The 21,915-nt window shown below is 43.3% G+C and overlaps 1 protein-coding gene across 1 annotated transcript in view; it reads right to left on the reverse strand.

The window, feature by feature from the left end:
• LOC117521924 (multiple epidermal growth factor-like domains protein 11) overlaps positions 1 to 21,915 on the reverse strand; it is a 253,072-nt gene that overhangs the window by 81,534 nt on the left and 149,623 nt on the right. Inside the window, exons 5-8 of the mRNA XM_034183290.1 lie at positions 7,686 to 7,932; positions 4,206 to 4,326; positions 3,629 to 3,765; positions 127 to 339 (exon numbers count right to left, since the gene is read on the reverse strand). Of these exons, the coding sequence (XP_034039181.1) occupies positions 127 to 339; positions 3,629 to 3,765; positions 4,206 to 4,326; positions 7,686 to 7,932 (718 nt within the window). The remainder of the gene's footprint in view (positions 1 to 126; positions 340 to 3,628; positions 3,766 to 4,205; positions 4,327 to 7,685; positions 7,933 to 21,915) is intronic.

Below are 21,915 nucleotides of genomic sequence, written 5' to 3' on the forward strand. Positions count from 1 at the left end.
GGAACAGCCCTGATAAATAAAATAACTACTAATGCTTGAATTTTTTAAGTTTACTGAATGGATTTGTGATAATCAGTTCCATCAAAATGTTTGAGTCATAGACTCCTTGCTTGCTCAGTTGAGTACCTGAGTGTGTTTGAAGTGTTGCAGGGGCAGTATTTGTCACAGTTGAGACCGTACAGGCCGCTGGGGCAGAAGCGGTCTTGGCAGCTGGGGCCCTTGAATCCTTCGTTGCACAGACACGCCCCGTTGATGTGGTAGCATTTAGCGCCGTTCTGGCAGTCACATTTGTGAGCACACTGTGGCCCATAAGAGCCCACTGGACACTCCTCTTGGCATCTTGAGTTGGTATAAAGACAAAAACATAGAGGAAAAAAAAAGAAATATCAATGTAAGAAATGTGGATGGGTAAGAATCGTGGCTGAATGAGCTGGCCGATGGACAATAGCTAAAATCAATCCACAGGTATAATTTTAGCCTGTGATAAGTAGAGAGGCTCATTATGTAACTGGAGTATAAGAACTGTGTTGATGAACGGTGGCGCCGTATGCAGCCTGCGGGCCTCCAGTTGACCACACTTGGTTTCAGAGCACATTTTCAATTCATCGAGTGATTAACGACGGATTACAGAAAGACCTCGATGCCCCGCCTTCAATTAGGACAACAGAGCTTCAATTCTGAATCAACGAGAGGTTTTCAGGGTTAAACCATCCAAAGTGACCACACGGAGGAAAATAAGCACACGGGAACGAGGGGAAAGTGTTCGAGATGATTGAACATCTACGTTCGGCTGATGTCTGGCCGTCATTCCCAACACGTCCACAACTGAAAGCATTAAGAAACAGACAAATCACTCCATTAAAAATGGCTCAGTGAGGACTTCTGCTCAGTGTCACGTTTAAATCATCCAGACTTTGTCACCACTCATCTAATTCCATTAGAACTCCATCTCAGAATTATTCCGTGTAGTCTAATTCACCTGTCCGGAGCCAAAATGACTCGAAGTAATTTGGCCCAATTGAGAATAATGATGGGGAAAGAGAGGAGGGGGGTGAACTTTAACTTAAACATCAGCGGTGTACGAGTAACGCAACTATTATAAAGTCGCCGTGTGAATTGAGGATATTAATGTGTAGGATTTTATTCTAATGGTGCAAAAGTGCTACAAATGTTGCACCTATTATTTTGGTCTGACGACAGCGAGAATTTGACTACACCAAAAGCGAAGCAGCCTGAAACAGCAGGAAACCCGTCAATTCAGGACCGGTGTTTTGTTTTTGTTTTTTCCTTTAATTGTAAAGCTGCAGCTTCATTATGAACCTTATTAGTTCTGACTGAAAACTGCTTTTGGCAGCATTTTCATCTAATCTGACCTTCAGTGTGACAAACTTCAGGCTTGAATTATAGGGTGGAAAAAACCTATTTCACCACGTTTAAAGGTCAACGATAACATCAGCTCCGTTTCAATCTTCCATACAGTCTGCACTAGTTGTCAATAAATGTCAAAATTATAAGATGCCCATCTGATAGTTACAGCGAGGGTGTGAGTCCTACACAGGCCCAGAGGAGGTACAGTGGATTAGACTCTACAACTCCCCTGCTCGGGGAAAACCAGTCCGTGTGGGTCTATATTTGTACTCGGGGTCAGCACAGCAAATCCGAGGTGGATCTGCATGTTGAATTGGCACAAATTTTACACCAGAAGCTCTTCCTGACACAACTCCACAATACTTGGAGAAATGATACTGGGGTGGGGTTTGAACCAGGAAGCTTCCGCACGGAAACCAAGTGCACTAACCACTTGGCCACCACCCCTGCAATCATAACCTCAGTATGAACAGCATAAAATACAATTAAGAGATGCTTTCCTCTAAATCTGATCTTGACCGTGATGTCAGAGAAAGTAAGTTATTGTTTTTGTTAAACTTATAAAAAACAAAAAAAAAAAACATACTTTTCTCATTATGTTGTCTTCAAATGTTCTACACTGAAAAAAGAGAAAACTGGATGAAACTGCTTCAACTGGTAACATTAATTAATTAAGTTGCTCCAAACTCTTCATTGAATTTGGATCAACTTAACTCATTTGAGTGTTACCAATTGAACTTTCTTTTTTCAGGGTTGATCAATACGATTTATCACAGTTAAGGACATTTGTCACGACAGACAATAAAAGACTATTGCGGGTATTTGAATGAAAGAAATATCAAGACAAAAACCTGCAAAAAGGCAGAATTCATGGAATTAGCTAAGAAGGAGGATAAGTTTGGCCATGAGAAGGTGATAAATCCAAACAGTGGCGATAAATGAATTGCATTTATATCACGCTTTTCCATCTGCATCAGACGCTCAAAGTGCTTTACACATCAAATGCCTCACATTCACCCTGATGTCAGGCTGCACCCACTACACACCGGGAGAAACTAGGGGATTAAGGACCTTAGTGATTTTCTGGTCAGGCTGGGATTTGAACCGAGGATCCTCTGGTCTCGAGCCCAACGCTTAACCACGAGACCATCACCTCCCCGTGATCAGTTTTATGTGTTGGTAAGATTGTCCAGATTGTTTGGACAACTGATGTTTTGCTGAGAAGACCCGACTTCCCAGATGTATAACGGCAGTGAGCGACGTTCATTTCTGAAGATGGCAGTGTGCGTTCCTCAGGCGGTGAGCGTACGGGGTCAAGTGGTGCGAGCTATGAAACAACACTGTCAGAAGTGTTAATGATATGACTGCAAACACTGAAACTGAATCCAGGTGTCTCCAGACTAAAGGCCTTTTTATGTTCTACTGCTCCGTAACTCTGTGGCCACGCAATCACATTGACGCAGTCGTCAACCGTTCGATGTTCTCCATCGGGGCTCTTGGGTGTTGCAATGCAATTCACTGCCAGAACAGCAGGGGGCGTGATGCTTTTCGTGAGGACTGGTCTACTATCTCATGAACTCATGACACTCATTGATGATGAAACCAGAAAAGTGAAATGTCATTGTTAGTGGACCAATCACATCCCGTGTGGTCTCCCTCGTCTCGACGTCTAGTTATAGTTTTTGGAGATGTGCTCGGATGGGGTTACCCATGATGCAGAGGGCTCTGCGTGGCTACGGAGTAGCATAAACTGGGCTTAACGTGTTGTAATGCGAACCACGATAGGTGCCATTATGGACACAAAAACCAAAGATAAAAGTGACAAGTCAGATCTTTCTGGCACCTGAGACTAAAGTGTTCACATGATTTTCTTTGTTGATAACTTTCATAATTTCCTAAAAAAAAATCTGACCTCTGACCTCAGATTAAGTAGACTGGAAACATTTGCTTTGTGGTTTGGTTGCTGTCACTCAGAAGAAGTTGAAGTTAGAGGGTCTGTGATCAGTGACCTTCACCTTCGTCACATCAATCAGTTCTGTGCACACTTTTCTCTTAAACAATAGAAATGTATTTAGTGCTTTTAACATGCAGAAGCCAATAATGAGCTGAAACAAACCCCGTATTTGCGGTTTCTTAACGAGTCCGCAATGTTCTTATCTTTGTTTTTCTCCGTGTTGAACTGCATTAATATCCGCGGAAGCAGCGGCTAATTCCCTGCGCGTCACAGTCCAGCTCCAGATAATCACGCCGTGCACGTTACCTCTCTCCGATGTAGCCGGCGGTGCACTGGCACTGACCGCTGATGTGGTCGCACAGGCCTCCGTTACGACAGGTGCACTCCTGGGAGCAATTAATGCCGAAGGATCCAAACGGACACGGCTGTTCGCAGACCAGACCCTGAGGAGGAACCACACACACACACACACACACACACACACACACACACACAAAGGTCCCACAAACATCACATCAGAAAGACTCACAGAGCAGGTCCACCACTTGCACACAGGGACGCACAATCAGACAAAATGTGTGGACGCACAACCACACTGAACCAGCTGGACCTCGGTGGCAGCGGAGGCCACTGGTGTTATTCCAACAGTTATTACAGTTACGGTAACTTCCAGCGTTATGTCTCTTCTGCCAGCTGATTCCATTCTGATGCACTTTTTGTTCTGTTTTTTAGCAATGCACCAGGTTCCAGCTATTAATGGGAATGACAGGTGATAATATGATCTGCTGGAATTATTTTGCTCCCACAACACACCCATGATTTAATGTGGAGCACTAATCCACTCACTCTGTTCAGAGCGTGTGTGATGTCATGCAGAACGTACCACCCAGCCAGCGGGACACGAGCACTCGCCGGTGACATGATGACACGTTCCTCCGTTCTGACAGGGGCAGCGCTGTTCACACAGGGCGCCATATTTACCTGGAGGACAAGACTCCTCGCAGCTGCACAGAAAGAACAAAAAATAAATAAACACAAGAGGCCATTCGTGTTTCCTGCTCTCGCGACAAAAACCTATAGATTATATCATTTAAAATTCTTTAAAAAAAATTAATACTTATATGTTGACATCATATTTTCTTCTAAAAGTTGTCTTGCTACTGCCAGGTTTTAATCCAAAATAGTATTTCATAAGAGACACGATAGCTGCAAGGTGGATTAGTGGTTAGTACTGCTGATCTCACAGCAAGAAGGTCCTGGGTTCGCTTCCCACCTGGTCCTTTGTGTGTGTGTGTGTGTGTGTGTGTTTTCTCCCACTTCCAAAGACATGCAGGTTCGGAGAACTGGAAACTTTAAATTGACCACAGGGGCGTGTGTTTGTCTGTCCATCTCCAACAGACTGACATTCTGTCCAGTGTCAAGTTCTCGCCCAGTGGATTGGCTCCAGCCCCCCAGTGACCCTTAAATGGAAGAAACAGGTGTAGAAAATGAATGAAGACAGAATCTGGACATGATACAATTCATTCCCACATTCTGATTACTTAGTTCCCAGTTTTTCAATAATTTGTGGACACAGGATGCAATTTTTCCATGTACTGATGAATTCTTTTGCATATTATTATTATTATTCTTGTTATATACATATACATTCAAACACTGACTTAACAAGAGTGCTCTGACAGCACAATATTCCCCGCTAGCAAATGCTCATTTGGTGCTTGGTACATTCTGATAACATTGGAAGGTGTCTGAAGTTCATCCTGAATATGTGAGGAGTTGAGTTCAGAATGCAGGCACCCACTCGTGAAACTGACAGAGTCTAGATTTGTTAATCAAGGACCATAATTCTAGTAAAATAGGCCCAACTAAAATGATATTAAAATATGTGTATTACCAATCTATAACAAGGACTTGTACCAGATTTCATAATATTCCTACTACAAATGTGATTGGAGTTGCTTATACCATTTTTGGGATGAACAGACAGATGGATGGAAATCACCACGACATAATCCTCCTTCGGGCCTTTGGCCAGCAGGGGACAATAACAACAACAACAACAACAACAAAACCCTTTTCTTTGGAGATGAAACCTTTAAGGATTCCCGCACAGAGTGAGCCTGACTAATACCACAAGACACTTCAATCTGTTTTACTGCAGAATTTAAGAAACATTTCATTCAAAATTTCCCACAAAAATCAAGACATATCCTAACCCTTGTACACTTTGCATAGAGGAGGGTACATCTGGAGAAGGATGCTGAGGATGGAGTCACCAGGCAGGAGAAGAAGAAGGAGGCCAAAGAGAAGGTTTATGGATGTGGTGAGGGAGGACATGCAGGTGGTTGAGACAGAGGAAGATGCAGAAGACGGGATGAGATGGAGACAGATGATCTGCTGTGGCGCCCCCTATTGAGAGCATTCGGAAAGAAGAAGATAACTAACATTTGGATAATTTTCCTAATATTAAAAAAAAAAGCTTCACCATATGACATTCCAAGTAATTTGACTGAAGAAAAAGGTGTGAACATATTACTTTTTCATTCAGGTTTCATGAAACATGGCAAAAAAAAATTTCCACTACATTTTGGGACCTAAAATTTCAACATGGATCAACAAAAAAGGGGTGGGACAAAGTATTTTTTTTACAACCATTGAAGTTGGTACATTGTGTGAAATGTAAATAAAAACAGAATACAATTATTTGCAAATCCTCTTAAACCTATATTCAATTGAATACACCACAAAGACAAGATATTTAATGTTCAAACTGATAAACTTTATTGTTTTTGTGCAAATATTTGCTCATTTTGAAATGGATGCCTGCAACACATTTCAAAAAAGCTGGGACAGGGGCAACAAAAGACTGGGAAAGTTGATGAATGCTCAAAGAACACCTGTTTGGAACATTCCACAGGTGAACAGGTTAATTGGAAACAGGTGAGTGTCATGATTGGGTATAAAAGGAGCATCCCCAAAAGTCTCAGCCGTTCACAAGCAAAGATGGGGTGAGGGTCACCACTTTGTGAACAACTGCGTGAAAAAAATAGTCCAACAGTTTAAGAACAATGTTTCTCAATGTTCAATTGCAAGGAATTTGGGGATTCCATCATCTACAGTCCATAATATAATCAGAAGATTCAGAGAATCTGGAGAACTTTCTACACGTAAGCGGCAAGGCAAAAAACCATCGATCCCTCAGGTGGCACTGCATTAAAAACCAACGTCATTGTGTAAAGGAGCTTACCGCGTGGACTCAGGAACACTTCAGAAAACCATTGTCAGTTAACACAGGTCATCGCTACATCTACAAGTGCAAGTTAAAACTCTACCATGCAAAGTGAAAGCCAAACATCAACAACATCCAGAAACGCTGCCGCCTTCTCTGGGCCCGAGCTCGTTTGAAATGGACAGACACAAAGTGGAAAAGTGTGCTGTGGTCTGATGAGTCCACGTTTCAAATCATGGACGTTGTGTCCTCTGGACAAAAGAGGAAAAAGACCATCCAGATTGTTACCAGTGCAAAGTTCAAAAGCCAGCATCTGTGATGGTATGGGGGTGTGTTAGTGCCCATGGCATGGGTAACTTACACATCTGTGATGGCACCATCAATGCTGAAAGATACGTCCAGGTTTTGGAGCAACGCATGCTGCCATCCAAGCAACGTCTTTTTCAGGGACGTCCCTGCTTATTTCAGCAACACAATGTCAAGCCACATTCTGCACGTGTTACAACAGCGTGGCTTCATAGTAAAAGAGTGCAGGTACTAGACTGGCCTGCCTGCAGTCCAGACCTGTCGCCCATTGAAATTGTGTGGCGCATTATGAAGCACAAAATACGACAACAGAGACCCCGGACTGTTGAACAACTGAAGTCGTACATCAAGCAAGAATGGGAAAGAATTCCACCTACAAAGCTTCAACAATTAGTGTCCTCAGTTCCCCAACACTTATTGAGTGTTAGAAGGAAAGGTGATGTAACACAGTGGTAAACATATCACTGTCCCAGCTTTTTTGAAACGTGTTGCAGGCATCCATTTCAAAATGAGCAAATATTTGCACAAAAACAATAAAGTTTATCAGTTTGAACATTAAATATCTTGTCTTTGTGGTGCATTCAATTGAATATAGGTTGAAGAGGATTTGAAAATCATTGTATTCTGTTTTTATTTACATTTTACACAACGTCCCAACTTCATTGGAATTGAGGTTGTAGTAAAAAGAACTCTGAGAGACTGTTTTGAGCCTTGGCATACTGTAGGTCCCCATTTTAAATAATGCCTCTGCAGTTGATAAAATTCTGACATAAAATATATTTCTAATAACTTAATTTGGCAAATTGCTCCATCCATCCATCCACTTACAAGGTTCCGTGGTACCCGGGTGTACAGAGGCACTCGCCAGTCTGATGGTGGCACGTGGCACCATTGAAGCACTGGCACTCCAGCAGGCAGTCTTTGCCGTACAAATCTGGGTCACAGGTTTCCTCACAGCGCCAGCCCTGGAAGCCATCGGTGCAGACGCACGCTCCCGTTATCGGGTTGCATTTGGCCCCGTTCTGGCACTGACAGCGGTTCGTGCAGTGGGGTCCCCAGAAGTCACTTTCACAGCCTGAACCAAAAGACACAAAAAGGCAAGAACTGTTTTGACTGTGCGCACTGAACAACATCTGCAGGACTTCAAGGTCTGTGAATGATTCATGAACAGAACAAAGTAATACAGTCACTGAGGAGAGGAAGGGAGAACGAAGCAAAGAGTGAAGAAGGAAAGTTAATTTTCCTTCAGGGAAAATTCTTGGACTTGGCTGTTGTTTTTAAAAGAAACATTAAAGAGTCGTTAATAGATCCAGAAAAAAGAAAAACAGATTAGAAACAGACAGTGAAAAACTACAGTCAGCACACATAAAATACAAATAACTGAGGTGAGTGTGGACAACCGGCAACCCGTGGGCCAGAAAGGGCTCGAATTCAGCCCGTCTGAGACGCAGTTCAACACATTCATCTCTGTTTTGGTTTTGGTTAAGGTTATGGTTAGCGTTTCCCTACGTGCCACACAGCGATGCCACAGCAGACACTTCATATGTTGACGTTCGGACAAAACGAGCCACTTTACATCAAAATGTGACAACCTGGGTGTGAAACTGGATTTAACAAATGATTTTTTGATAAAGGCTGTATCATGTTTATGTGAATTAAATTACAGACTGTTCATTTTTTTAAAAACATTTCCCACCATGGACTGCACACATTTTAATCTATGCAGAAATGTATTTTTGTACTTTAAGATTCAAGATTTCTTTATTGTCATTTCACTTTGTAAAAGGCACAAAGTGGAACAAAATTTCGTCCACGCAAAAACAAAGATGTGCTGGTTCCCATTTTTAAGAACAAGGGTGATGTGCAGAGCTGCAGTAACTACAAGGCAAAAAGGTGATCAACCACAGCTTATAGGAAAGAGTAGTAGAAGCTAGGCTTAGAAAACAGGTGAAGATCTGTGAGTGAAAAATATGGTTTCCTGCTGAGAAAAAGCACCGTAGATACAATGTTTCATTTCATTTATATAACGCCAAATAAATAGACACATGCCAGACTCATATTCACAGACTTTTCCTCAGAATTTAATACCATCCAACCCTTTCTGCTTGCTGATGGGATCCTCCATCATTTTAAATGTGATCCTCACCTGATTAGTTGGATAACTGACTTTCTAACTCACAGGTCACAGTGTGTGAGAGTTAACAGTGTTCTTTCTCGTATGATCTCCTCTTCCACTGGCTCTCCTCACGGTTGCTGCTCTTTATTTTGTACACTAATGAGTGCCGTTGCAGTTTCAGTCACAGACACATCTTACAGTTTGCTGACGATACAATTATTGTTAGTCTTCTTCAGGGAGATGAGCAGGACCATGGGCCTGCTGTTGATGAGTTTGTTTCCTGGTGTGATGAGTCTTTTCTGGAGTTGAATGTGCCAAAAACTAAAGATATGAAATTGATTTTAGGAAGTCTACCTCTTTCCCATCACTAACTGTTATTAAAGGTGCTGATGTTGAGATGGTGGAGAGCTACAAATATCTGGGTGTGGTCCTTGATAATAAACTTTGCTTTGAACCTCATGTTGATGTTACTTCCAAAAAGGTTCAGCAAAGATTGTTCTTTTTGAGGAAGATAAGAACCTTCCATGTTTCTTCTGAGATGATGACTCTCTTTTATAGAAGTTTTAATGAATCTGTTTTAACTTTCTGTATTGTTGCATGGTTCGGAAACTTGAACTGCTAAAGTAAGCGTCGTCTCTGTAGTCGTGTCAAAACTGCTGGAAAAATCTCAGGAAGTCAGCAGGCCGGGGTAATGTCTATCTATAACAGACAGGTCCTGAGAAAGGCTAATGCTATTCTAGATTGTCCTAATCATCCACTGAAAAAAGAGTTTGAGCTTTTGCCCTCAGGCTGTCGTTTTAGGGCTCCTATGAGATTTAAGGTCTTGTTTATTCCCAGTGCAATTTTATGACTTAATGGCAATTAGCCCTTAGGTGTTCTTGTTTTTCTGCACTACTACTGCTTACTTGCACATCCACACATTGCACTTTTGCAATACTTCATAGTGTTCTGGCAAGAATTCTGGATTGATCATTTGACATTTGTATGTGTATGGTGCTTTTTAATATGGTTGTTTTTATTATGTCTGATTTTAGACTTTTAATTGGGTCTTATTTTCACTGTTAATATTGTTCTATTATTGTTTTTGTGTACCTCGTCTTTTGTGTGCTCCTGCTGCAACACTAATTTCCCTTTACGGGACAATAAAGAAATTCTTATTCTGATTCTACAGATACAATGTTTCATTTCATTTATACAATGCCAAATCACAACAAAGTTCTGTCAAGGCACTTCACAAAAGTAAGATCTAACCATATCAACCCCCAGAGCAAGAACACAGGCGACAGTGGTAAGAAAAAACTCCCTCTGATGATTTGAGGAAGAAACCTCAAGCAGACCAGACACAAATGGGTGAACCTCTGCTTGGGCCATGCTACAGACACAATTGACAAAACGAATATACAGGAAATGTTGCCGGTGCACAGGACAGGAGGGTTACAGAAACAGACACCACACCCATCTCTGGATGGAGCCGCACCTCAAACAGAGAGAAAAAAAACAGAATCAGGCATCAGAAAGACAACAAATACAGTATAATTTGTCAGCATTAAACAGAAGAAATACTAAGGTGATCACCGGCCACTAGCCCTAAGCTTCACTAAAAGACCCAGACTTTAGATAAAGTTGAGGCCGCAACACGCTCCGTTTACTAATAAAATGAATTAAAAGGGTAAAAAGCATAGTAACATACTATACCAGTATGCTAGCCATACGAAAGGGAAAATAAGTGCATCTTAAGTCTGGACTTGAAAGTCTCGACAGAATCTGACTGTTTTATTGATGCAGGGAGATCATTCCACAGAACAGGGGCACGATAAGAGAAAGCTCTGAGACCCACAGACTTCTTATTCACCTTTGGGACACAAAGTAGTCCTGCACCCTGAGAACGCAAAGCCCGGGCCGGTACGTAAGGTTTAATTAGATCAGCTAAGTAGGGAGGTGCCAGTCCGAGAACAATTTTCTAGGTTTGTAACAGAACCTTAAAATCTGATCTCACTGGGACAGGAAGCCAGTGAAGAGACACCAAAATGGGTGTAATGTCATCAAACTTTCTGCTTCGTGTCAAAAGTCTGGCTGCAGCATTTTGAACCAATTGGAGACCCCTAATGCTGGACTGCGGTAAAGCAGAAAATAAAACACTTCAGTAGTTCAATCTAGAAGAAAGAAATGCATGACTCAGGGTCTCAGCATCAGCCATAGACAGGATAGGACAAATCTTCGCTATATTTCACAGATGGAAGAAAGCAGTCCTTGCAATATCTCTAATCTGGAGGTCAAAAGGACAATGTAGGATCAAAAATTACCCCAAGGTTCCTCACTTTGTCAGTGTGATGTATGACATACAAGCCTAGGGTAAGCCTTAGCTGGTCAAATTGATGCCAATGTCTCACTGGACCAAGAACCATCATTTCAGTCTTATCAGAGTTTTAAAGTAAGTTGCTAGACATCCAGCTTCGCACTGATGCAAGGCAATCTTCTAAGGATTTTATGTGAATGAGATTACCAGCAGTTATCGGCATGTATAACTGAGTATCATCAGCATAGCAATGAAAGGTAACCCCAAAACGCCGCAATATTGTTGGGAAAGTGTAGTGACACGGACCCACAACAGGGGGCGTAAATGAACGGACAATGGATAAGCCAAAATATAACAATTTAATGTTGCGAATTGTGCACAATGGAATACAGACAAATGCAGTTTGAGAATGATAGTCAATTATACGAAAAGTGACGTGTGGGCAGGCTCGAGGATAGAAGATGTCCGTCCAGAGAAGAGCTGGGTCCCACACGGCTTCCACCGCCAACGGATCTGAAGAACACCGGAGCCGCCAAGTCCTGAATCTCCAGGTGGCCACCGTTTCCAGCTGTCAGACCTGGTACTACTGGCAGGAAGCAGAGACAGTTAATGGTGGGTGTGTGGATACACACCCAGTAAATCCTCACACACAGATACAGTTCCTCCGGGAGGGAGCACCTCCACCTCCGCAGTAGGAAACACAATAGCAGCTCCTGTTAAACCACTTATCTGGTTGGAGTGAGAGGCGAGGACGTCGGTTCTCTCACTGACCGCCAACCCAGCTGAAAGGGCACCACAGGACAACGGCTGCAAACAGATCAGACGTAAGTCACAGTTTAGATACTGCAGAGAATATTACCTAAGTGGTAGATGATATCTCGGCAGCGAGGTGGAGTTGCTGCCCGGCTTTTATGGTGATGTGGTGATGATGAGTGACAGCTGTCACTCCCAGTTGCTCCGACGCCCTCTCGTGCCTGAAGCCCGCACTTCAGGCAGGGCGCCCTCTGGTGGTGGGCCAGCAATACCTCCTCTTCAGCGGTCCACACAACAAATATGTCCCCAAGGGGTGGTATATAAAGGGAGAAAAGCAGGGGGCCTAAGACAGACTCCTGTGGAACCCCAAATTTCATGTCATTAAGGTTAGAAGTAGTGTTATTGTACAAAACACAGTGAGAACGACTGGTCAAGTATGACATCAGCCATGCAAGGGCACTCCCAGTAATCCCAAAATGAATCTCCAGCCTATCGAGTAGAATGTGATGATCCACGGTATCAAACGCAGCACTAAGATCTAACAGCACCAGAACTGTAGTGGTGTCTGAATCCATTGCAAGCAGAAGATCATTCACCACTTTAGTGAGAGTTGTCTCTGTGGAATGATATTTTCTAAAATGTTTGCTCTGAGAGTACTGATGGATATACTCGTATATACTATAGAGAAGGTCAGAAGGAGTTACATTGCATGTTTGTGGATTTAGAGAAAGCTGATGACAGGGTGCCAAGAGAAGAGCTGTAATATTGTATGAGGACGTTGGTAGTGGCAGAGAAGTATGTGAGGGTAGTGCAGGACATGTAGAAGGACAGTGTGACAGAGGTGAGATGCGCAGTATTAATGAAAGATTAATTCAAGTTTGAGGTGGGATTACACCAAGGATCAGCTCTGAGCCCTTTCTTGTTCACAGTGGTGATGGACAGGTTGACAGATGAGAGCAGACAGGAGTCCCCATGGACGATGATGTTTGCAGATGACACTGTGATCTGTAGTGAGAGTAGAGAGCAAGTTGAGTCTATCCTGGAGAGGTGGAGATATGCTCTGGAGAGCAGGAGAATGAAGGTCAGTCAGAGCAAGACTGAGTACATGTGTGAATGAGGAGGAGCACAGTGGAATAGTGCAGTTACAAGGAGCAGAAGTGGTGAAAGTAGATGAGTTTAAATACTTGGGGTCAACTGTCCAAAGTAATGGAGAGTGTGGTAGAGAGGTGAAGAAGAGAGTGAAGGCAGGGTGGAGTGGGTGGAGAAAGGTGGCAGGAGGGATTTGTGACTGAAGAATATCAGCAAGAGTGAAAAGGAAAGTTTACAAGACAGTAGTGAGACCAGCTATGTTGGACGACTTACAGACGGTAGCACTAACAAAAAGACAGGAGGCAGGGCTGAAGATGTTGTGATTGTCTTTGGAAGTGACGAGGATGGACAGGATTAGGAATGAACATAGAGGGACAGCTGAGGTGGGAAGGTTTGGAGACAAAGTCAGAGAGGTGAGACTGAGATGGTTTGGACATGTGCAGAGGAGGGACCCAGGGTATATAGGGAGAAGGATGCTGAGGATGGAGCCACCAGGCAGGAGGAGAAGAGGGAGAACAAAGAGGAGGTTTATGGATGTCCTGAGGGAGGACATGCAGGTGGTTGGTGTGACAGAGGAAGATACAGAGGACAGGGAGAGATGGAAAACATTGATCTGCTGTGGCGACCCCTAACGGGAACAGCTGAAAGAAGAAGAAGAAAAAGGAGGCGGTCACACAAGACCTGGTTGGTTTGTGATTTAAACATATAAAAAAAACGATCTACAGTGAGGAAAATAAGCATTTGATCCACTGTTGATTTTGGAGGTTTTCCCACCTACAAAGAATGTTGAGGTCTGTAATTTTTATCGTAGGTACACTTCAACTGTGAGAGACAGAATCTAAAAAAAAAAATCCAGTAAATCACATTGTATGATTTTTAAATAATTACTTTGCATTTTATTGCATAAAATAAGTATTTGGCCCCCTAGAAAAACAGAGCTTAACAATTGGTACAGAAACATTTGTCTGCCATTACAGAGGTCAGACGTTTCCTATAGTTCTTGACCAAGTTTGCACACTGGAACAGGGATTTTGGTCCACTCCTCCATACAGATCTTCTCTAGATCTTTCAAGTTTGGAGTTTCAGCTCCCTCCAAAGATTTTCTATTGAGTTCAGGTCTGGAGACTGGCCAGGCCACTCCAGGACCTTGAAATGCTTCTTACAGAGCCCCTCCTTAGTTGCCCTGGCTGTGTGTTTGGGGTCATTGTCATGCTGGAAGACCCAGCCATGACCCATCTTCAATGCTCTTACTGAGGGAAGGAGGTTGTTTACCAAAATCTCGCGATACATGACCCCATCCATCCTCCCTTCAATAAGGTGCAGTCGTCCTGTCCCCTTTGCAGAAGAGGACCCGCAGAGTATGATGTTTCCACCCCCATGTCTCATCTGACCACATGACCTTCTCCCATGCCTCCTCTGGATCATCCAGATGGTCACTGGTGAACTTCAAACGGGCCTGGACATGTGCTGGCTTGAGCAGGGGGACCTTGCTGCCCTGCAGGATTTTAAACCATGACAGCATCATGTGTTACTAATGTAATCTTTGTGACTGTGGTCCCAGCTGTCTTCAGGTCATTGACCAGGTCCTCCTGTGTAGTTCTGAGCTTTCTCAGAATCATCCTTACCCCACAAAGTGAGATCTTGCATGGAATCCCAGACTGAGGGAGATTGACAGTCATCTTGTGTTTCTTCCACTTTCTAATAAATAATCATAACAGTTGTTGTCTTCTACCAAGCTGCTTGCCTGTTGTCCTGTAGTCCATCCCAGCCTTGTGCAGGTCTACAGTTTTGTCCCTGGTGTCCTTAGACAGCTCTTTGGTCTTGGCTGTGGTGGACAGGTTGGAGTGTGATTGATTGAGTGTGTGAACAGGTGTCTTTTATACAGGTAACAAGTTCAAACAGGTGCAATTAATACAGGTAAAGAGTGCAGAATAAGAGGGCCTCTTAAAGAAAAATTAACAGGTCTGTAAATTCTTGCTGGTTGGTAGGTGATCAAATACTTGTTTCATGCAATAAAAGGCAAATTAATTATTTAAAAATCATACAATATGATTTTCTGGACTTTTTTTTTTTCGATTCTGTCTCTCTGAGTTGAAGTGTACCTACGATAAAAATTACAGACCTCTCCACTCTTTGTAAATGGTAAATGGACTGCATTTATTACGCGCTTTCCATCTGCATCAGACACTCAAAGCGCTTTACAAAATGCCTCACATCCAGCCTGATGTCAGGCTGCTGCCATACAAGGTGCCCACTACACACCGGGAGCAACTAGGGGATTAAGGACCTTGTCAGGCTTTGATTTGAACTGAGGATCCTCTGGTCTCAAGCCCAATGCTTTAACCACTAGACCATCACCTCCCCGTTTGTAGGTGGGAAAACTTGCAAACTTGACAGTGGATCAAATACTTATTTTCCCCACTAATGGTTTTCTCTGAAGCAGGTTCACTTCAGAGTGCCTTCACATAAACATTTCTAAAAGCATTTAGAGCTTCCATGAGCGTTTCTATAGTAACCCCAGTGCCCATGAGTCTCTAACAGGTTTACAGAAGTAAGAAATGAGGTTATTTTTCTCAAATGAGGAAAAAATTCAATTGAAAATGTGAATTCACAGCAAACTTATTACAAAATCATGTGTTCAAATTCTTTAATATTTTGCACACTTACAGTGAAGTTAACAGCCACGTGCATGTTTACCTGAAATAAAAAATTGTGGTTTTGCATCTAAACTCTTCAAATGAAAAGCTGGAATCAGATCAGGTGGTTGTGGAGGTGTCCACTCCACGGCCCTCACCGCTGGCTTAGTTTGTGGTCCGCTGCTCCTGCGGATGATGACTTTAGGGATTTTTGGCATTATCTGTCTTTGGGCAGATGTCGGCTGGATGATACTGATGTAGCAAGTGTTTTTGTCTCACACCACATGTACTACAATATAAATGCATAAGATTGAAGGTATCAATGCTGACATCTCTGCAAACATGAACATATGGGCGGGACTGCTAATTCCTGTCAACACTGGGCTAAAGGTTCAGACGGTTCAGTATCAACACGTCAAGATTCAGAAGTTAGCTTGGACAGAAACATACTGAAAAGACTGAACATTTAAAAATGCAGGATAGTGGTAAGACCAGGAAGTTGGGCTGCCAATATAGACCTGAGTTTGATTCCTGGTCACATGACCTGTCTGTGTCTTTGGACAAAACCCAGTCCACCCAGTTGTAAATCGTACTGTCCTTAGGTGGACTGGTGTCCCATCCAGGGGGAGTGGTAGACTTGAATCTGATTCGCGCTGTGGACTCCGGTGATAAGACCAATGGGCCTCATGGGTCATCTTAAGGACTCCTTTGAGTACAGAGACTGTGAAATGTCTGATTGAGCCCAAGTCTAAAGAGTGCGGGTCAATCCAAATCAATTTATTCAAACAGTGAAAAAATCAAACATAAATGGCTCCACACGAGTATGGTTTCAACTAGAGTCTTGCGCGGGTCTGTATTCTTTGTCCCGCTCTCGCTGAAATTTGGATCATTACCGCCTGCACCCGCAACATGTGTGTTATACTCCCACCCATTCCCGCAATGTGTACCATTTCCAGTCCCGACTGCACCCGCGAAACTCTGAGAATTTATGCCCACACAGTAACGCACATGCATTGATTTTGTGTCTCCTCCCGTCCCACTGGTGAAAAAACTACATTTAGGCTTTTAATAAAGAGATTCATGGGCTTATTTGTTGTGTTTCACTGGTCAGTATGTCTTTTGATGCACTGGTCAGGAATACTGCTCCTATTCCGTTGTTTACATTTAGTTTGAAGACGGTTTCATATATGTCTGCCATATATGGGCATGCAGTGTTGCTAAGGTAACTCTTGCTGTGTCTGTGTACCTGTGTTGCTGTTCCTGTTAAATTAAAGACATTCTATTTCTACTGAAAGTAGTGTGTGGACACCACATACTTTTACACTATTCTTCTTTGTTGACTGAGTGATCCTGTCACTTCCAAACCCGCAGTGTTTTTCTTTTAGCTGCCTGCTTCTGCACGCAGCAAAGTTCTAAACACCCGGTCCTGCCAGATTTGCATTGGGTCCCGTGGGACCCAATCCCAAGGCAGCCCTCTAGTTTCAACCTCCCCCAGCCCATGAGCAAAAACACTAGCAACAGTGGTAAACTACCTCAGGTGTTTTTGAACTATGGGAAGAAACATCAAGCAGATCAGATTTAGTTCGGTGACCATCTGCTTTGGTCATCCTAACAAAAACAAAACAATGAAATAAAACAAAGAAAAAAACAACAACAAAAGCACACCTGTAGCTAAGCAACTATAGCAAATGGCTCAAAAGACAACCAAGAGGTGAAGAGCAGAGTCCTAGGAAAATGGGCTACAATTGTTGAGTCATTGTTTTCAAGATATCCCCTTTTTTAAAAATTACATGGGAGGCCCCAACAGCTCCCACAGACCCCACACATCCTAGTCCTGGATGGAGTCTTGGGTGGATGGACGGACACTGGTTCATGGCTTCACAGACAGACAGCATGTGTGCAAATAATGTTTCTATAATGCAACTGGTGCAAAAGCGAGGGTGAAGAAGAAGAAGAAAGGCTTTTTACACAATGGTGCCAACAAAAAGGTCTAAATGGAGAGATGAAGAGATCTGGAAACCTCTGTTGATAAAGACAGACACCAAAACTCTCACAAATCCAATTAATGGCATCGTTTCCATGGGATAACCAGCAACTTTTCATGATTTGGTACCACTCGGGGACAAAGCATCATATGTTTTTTTTTTTTTCTGATAGATATAAGTCTGTAGATAATAAATTGGGGTGATAGCCCTGCATATTGAGTAGCTTTCTTCTATTTATACCCCAAAAACTATTTCATGGTCTGAAGAATTTCAGAACCCAATTTTAGGGGTGGGGAAAATTTAATGTGCAATAACTTCCCACAGAATAGTCCAATTATGACAATCTACCACTTAAAATGTGTGTCTTGAAGCCCTCTAGTGATTAGAAGTAGCCATAAGCCATCCACTGTCAAATGTAGGTCAGCAGAGGTCAAAAGGTTAAAAAAGGTCAATTTAGGTCTTGCCCTAAATTGATGGTTTTTAGCATTACTAATGTAATTTCATGGACCCATCAAGGCAAATACACTAACAAATGACACTACACTCTACCAGAATGCTTCTCCAACATTACCTTTGTTCAACAAATCTGAAAGATATGCAAATTAGAACAAGTACAACAAGAAGGGTTTTTCTGGACGTTGACATTTCTCATCAACATTTTGCTGCATCACCACTGTTATTATTCATTTGTATTCTACCTTTTCACTGAATGATTTCATATTTCAAAAGACTTGTAAAGTCGGGTATGTAATTCAATAGAAGCAATTAAAAAATGAATGCCCCCTTGGCCCACTTGCCAAAAGATGATACAAGTATTAGTTGACTTCCCACAGCAAGGCTGGCAAAGAGGAAGTACTGCAAAATATCTTAACTTCAAAGTATATTTGCAGCTTTTGCTGCATCTACCTTGTAGAGAGTAGAGAGCCCTTAAACACATCGATGATGCACATCGTAGATTCAAAGGCAAAAATTTGAGCTTAAAAGACCAACAGGAGACTAGTCCTCTTTGCTGGAAGTTCCAATTAGGCTGTCTATTGCTCCATTCAATATGTCCATGCCTATTGGTCTGGCCACTGGCATCATCCCAAGATAGAGCACCTGAAGCTTCTGGACCAGCTCAGTCTCTGGTGTGGGGAACTCTTGTAAAGGAAGATCTAGTCCTGCCTGCATCCTGTCCTGAAGAGGAGCAACCAGCCATCACCTTGCATTCTTTCCTCTCCATCATTATCTGGGAGCAGATCTCCTGCTAGGCTGGTGGTGACGGCTTTGGCCAGTGTGTCACAGCGGAACACATGACATTTCGAATCCTGGTGGTTTATCTTACACCAATATGTAAACTCCCCTGATATTGTCTCAGCCAACGACCCAGACCCGGATACTTGCTTGTTGGCTGAGAGTGAAGCACACTGTGATCCACTGGGTCGACAAGCTCAACATATTATTCCCAGCATAAGGTACATGTCCTTCCCCCCTCCCCAGATGCCCACAGTGTCTCTTTGCAGTAGGAAAGCAGTCGGATGCAGTCGTTCACAGCAATGCTACTCTTACCCGAAGCCGAGTCCTCCTCTGCATCTTTACCCATCCCAACAAGTGCACAGCAAAACACTTCACTTCTGGATCATTGTTAATACTGTTGGACTCCTCTTCTTCCACTACTGGATGGTTCCTCAGCTTGAGTGATGCTATAACAAGCGTAGCACCCTCAAACTCCTTCAGACTGGGGTCAGTGTTCACAGTGGCTGCCCTGCACCGTCCCTGTTCTCATTTCATGATGCCGAGAGTGCGCACTCTTGATCAGACATCCCCTGTAGAGATGTGGAACGAGGAAAGTAGCAGCTGTAGACAAATCACATGTGGGGAGTGGAGATTCATAAGAGGAGAGAGGTTCCACTGAGCTGTTGGGGTGGTGCTGCTAGAACGGGTCAAGGTCCTGTAAAAGACCTCTGCCTGGCACAACTCATGGTCAGGAGTAGTGATGGACTGAGTGAACCCAGGGAGTGTTGCGAGGTGGTGTCCTGTGTGGGCACCCAACATTTGGACTCTGTGTGTCCAGTGGCGTGCCGAGCAATTGGCTGGCCCTTTCCCACTGGGTGGTGCCTGTAGGAATGTGCTAAAGTAGATACCAGCCATGTCGTAATCTTCTTCCATCCTGGAGGCAGATCAGGATCTGTCTGGAATGACTGCTGATCCAGATCTCTGTCTCCTCTGAGGTGTTGCTCTCTGGGACAGAGTTGTCCAACTCAGCTCTTCATTACTTGGATTCAGACTTCTGGATATGGTTCAGAGCACAATTTGTCTTTGTGCCAGTTCTTCTGTCCCTTCATCTCTGGAGAGGAGGAAGAGCGGGATGCCACAGAGAGCAGAGGCGTGTCCCTGGGGCTGGTTTGCCCTGAAAGAGAGGGGGAGGTTGACTCCCAGCACTCTCCCTCCCATGTGAGGACAGTCTGAAAGAACACGTACATCGAGCTAATTACCAAGCAGGAGTGTGGAGCAGGGCACTGGAGCCTATGCCTGACATTCCCCCAGCAACTGGCAATTGCTGGGTTTTGACTGCTCGTGGAGCACTTGGGATTGACTGGATGCATGGACAGCTCGCACCCAATGCTGTCCTGGATCTTCTTGTGTGTCACTGCAAGAGGAAATGTGTACCAGAGGACTACCCTTGTCTGCAAAATGGCTTGCAGTGCACCTCCATGTGCCAGCTGCAGACTTGTGAGAACCAAAAACCACAAGAGGACAGTGAAACTGTTCTGATTGATTGAGACTGTTTGGATGTGAAATCCGGTGAGGAGGAATAGGTAGGGACAGACTAAAGGTATTAGATTTATGGATTAGATGACTATGCATCAGTGTTAATTCCTTATGGGAAAAATCCCCAAATTTAACCATAGGGTATAATCTGGAGGGGGTTAACGCCTCGGGAACTCTCTCTGCCAGCAGTCGTAGGTCCTGCCATATGGTATTTCCCATAATCCCTTAGTCCAATCAATACATCTTTGCTTTTAAAAGATTCTTTGACCCCAAAACCTCAGGAAAGACACCAAAGGTGTATCTGCAGCTGACCTGGTTGATGAGCTTTTTCACCCCCATCCTGCAGGGTTGAGGTTTTTCCCCTCTTTTTTTGGGTGTTTCTTGTAAAGGCCCATTTCCGTTAGTTGTCAGTCATTCAAAATTAGATGAAATGCCATAAGGTGGGGTTAAAATGATGTAGAAATGCCAGGACTATGGTTTCCAGTGGGGGGGTTAAAAAAAAAAAAAAAAAAAAATCGGTGTTTGGCCGACAATCAGCAGTTTCTGGCCTTTTAATGTTCATCTAGTCGGATTTCAAGCAAGCCAAAAAAAATGTGACCTTTTGACCCCTGATGCAGTAGATACTTAATCAATCAACATGCATTTGATAATATCTGCTAGACCTCCTTTCAATTAATATTCATCAAAATCCATCTATTTGTTGCAAAGTTATGGTCATTTTAGTTAACGCTACCCCCCAAAAAACGGTCTTCAAATTGACTGATGGTTCTCACGTTCCTTGGCTGAAAAATACCAGAAAGCTACTCATTTGTAAAGGTTGTCACCCATTTTCATTATCTATAGGCATCAGTCTATTAAAAAATATGTGAGGCTTCTCCCCCAGATGGTCCAATACCTGCTCTGTCCCATGGACTACATTGTTCTGCCCTCTTGCACACTTGTCAACCTGTCACGATCGCCCCGTGATGGTTCTATGATGACCCTGACTTCTAGCAGACCTCAGTGATTGTTTTATGAGGCCATCAGGGGAATAAATGACATCTAATCCAGCTTGTTTTCTCTGATTCTTCAAGCTGACCTCCTAGAAGTCCAGAACCTAGACCGCCGCTGCCGCCACGGAGTAAAACGTTCCACAGTAGAGCTCCTCCGACTCATGTTGGGGTCGATACTCGAGGAAATGAATGACACCGTAGATTTAACTTATAATGTCATCATCATCAGCGTCGGTGAACTCCTTCTAAAGGTTCGAACGTTTGCCACTCTGAAGCTCTAGTTCCCACATTACAGGTGCGACTCTTTTTACTGAGAGAGAGGAAAAGAAGAAAGAGTGAACCTCTTCAGGAAATTTTATTTTTGGCAAAGGCGCGGAGTGTGGCACAGACAAACTTGGAAATATTCTTTAAGGCGTTTAAGCCATGACAAAGTATATTAT

Source organism: Thalassophryne amazonica, chromosome 2, assembly GCF_902500255.1.
Source record: "Thalassophryne amazonica chromosome 2, fThaAma1.1, whole genome shotgun sequence".
Taxonomy (NCBI): domain Eukaryota; kingdom Metazoa; phylum Chordata; class Actinopteri; order Batrachoidiformes; family Batrachoididae; genus Thalassophryne; species Thalassophryne amazonica.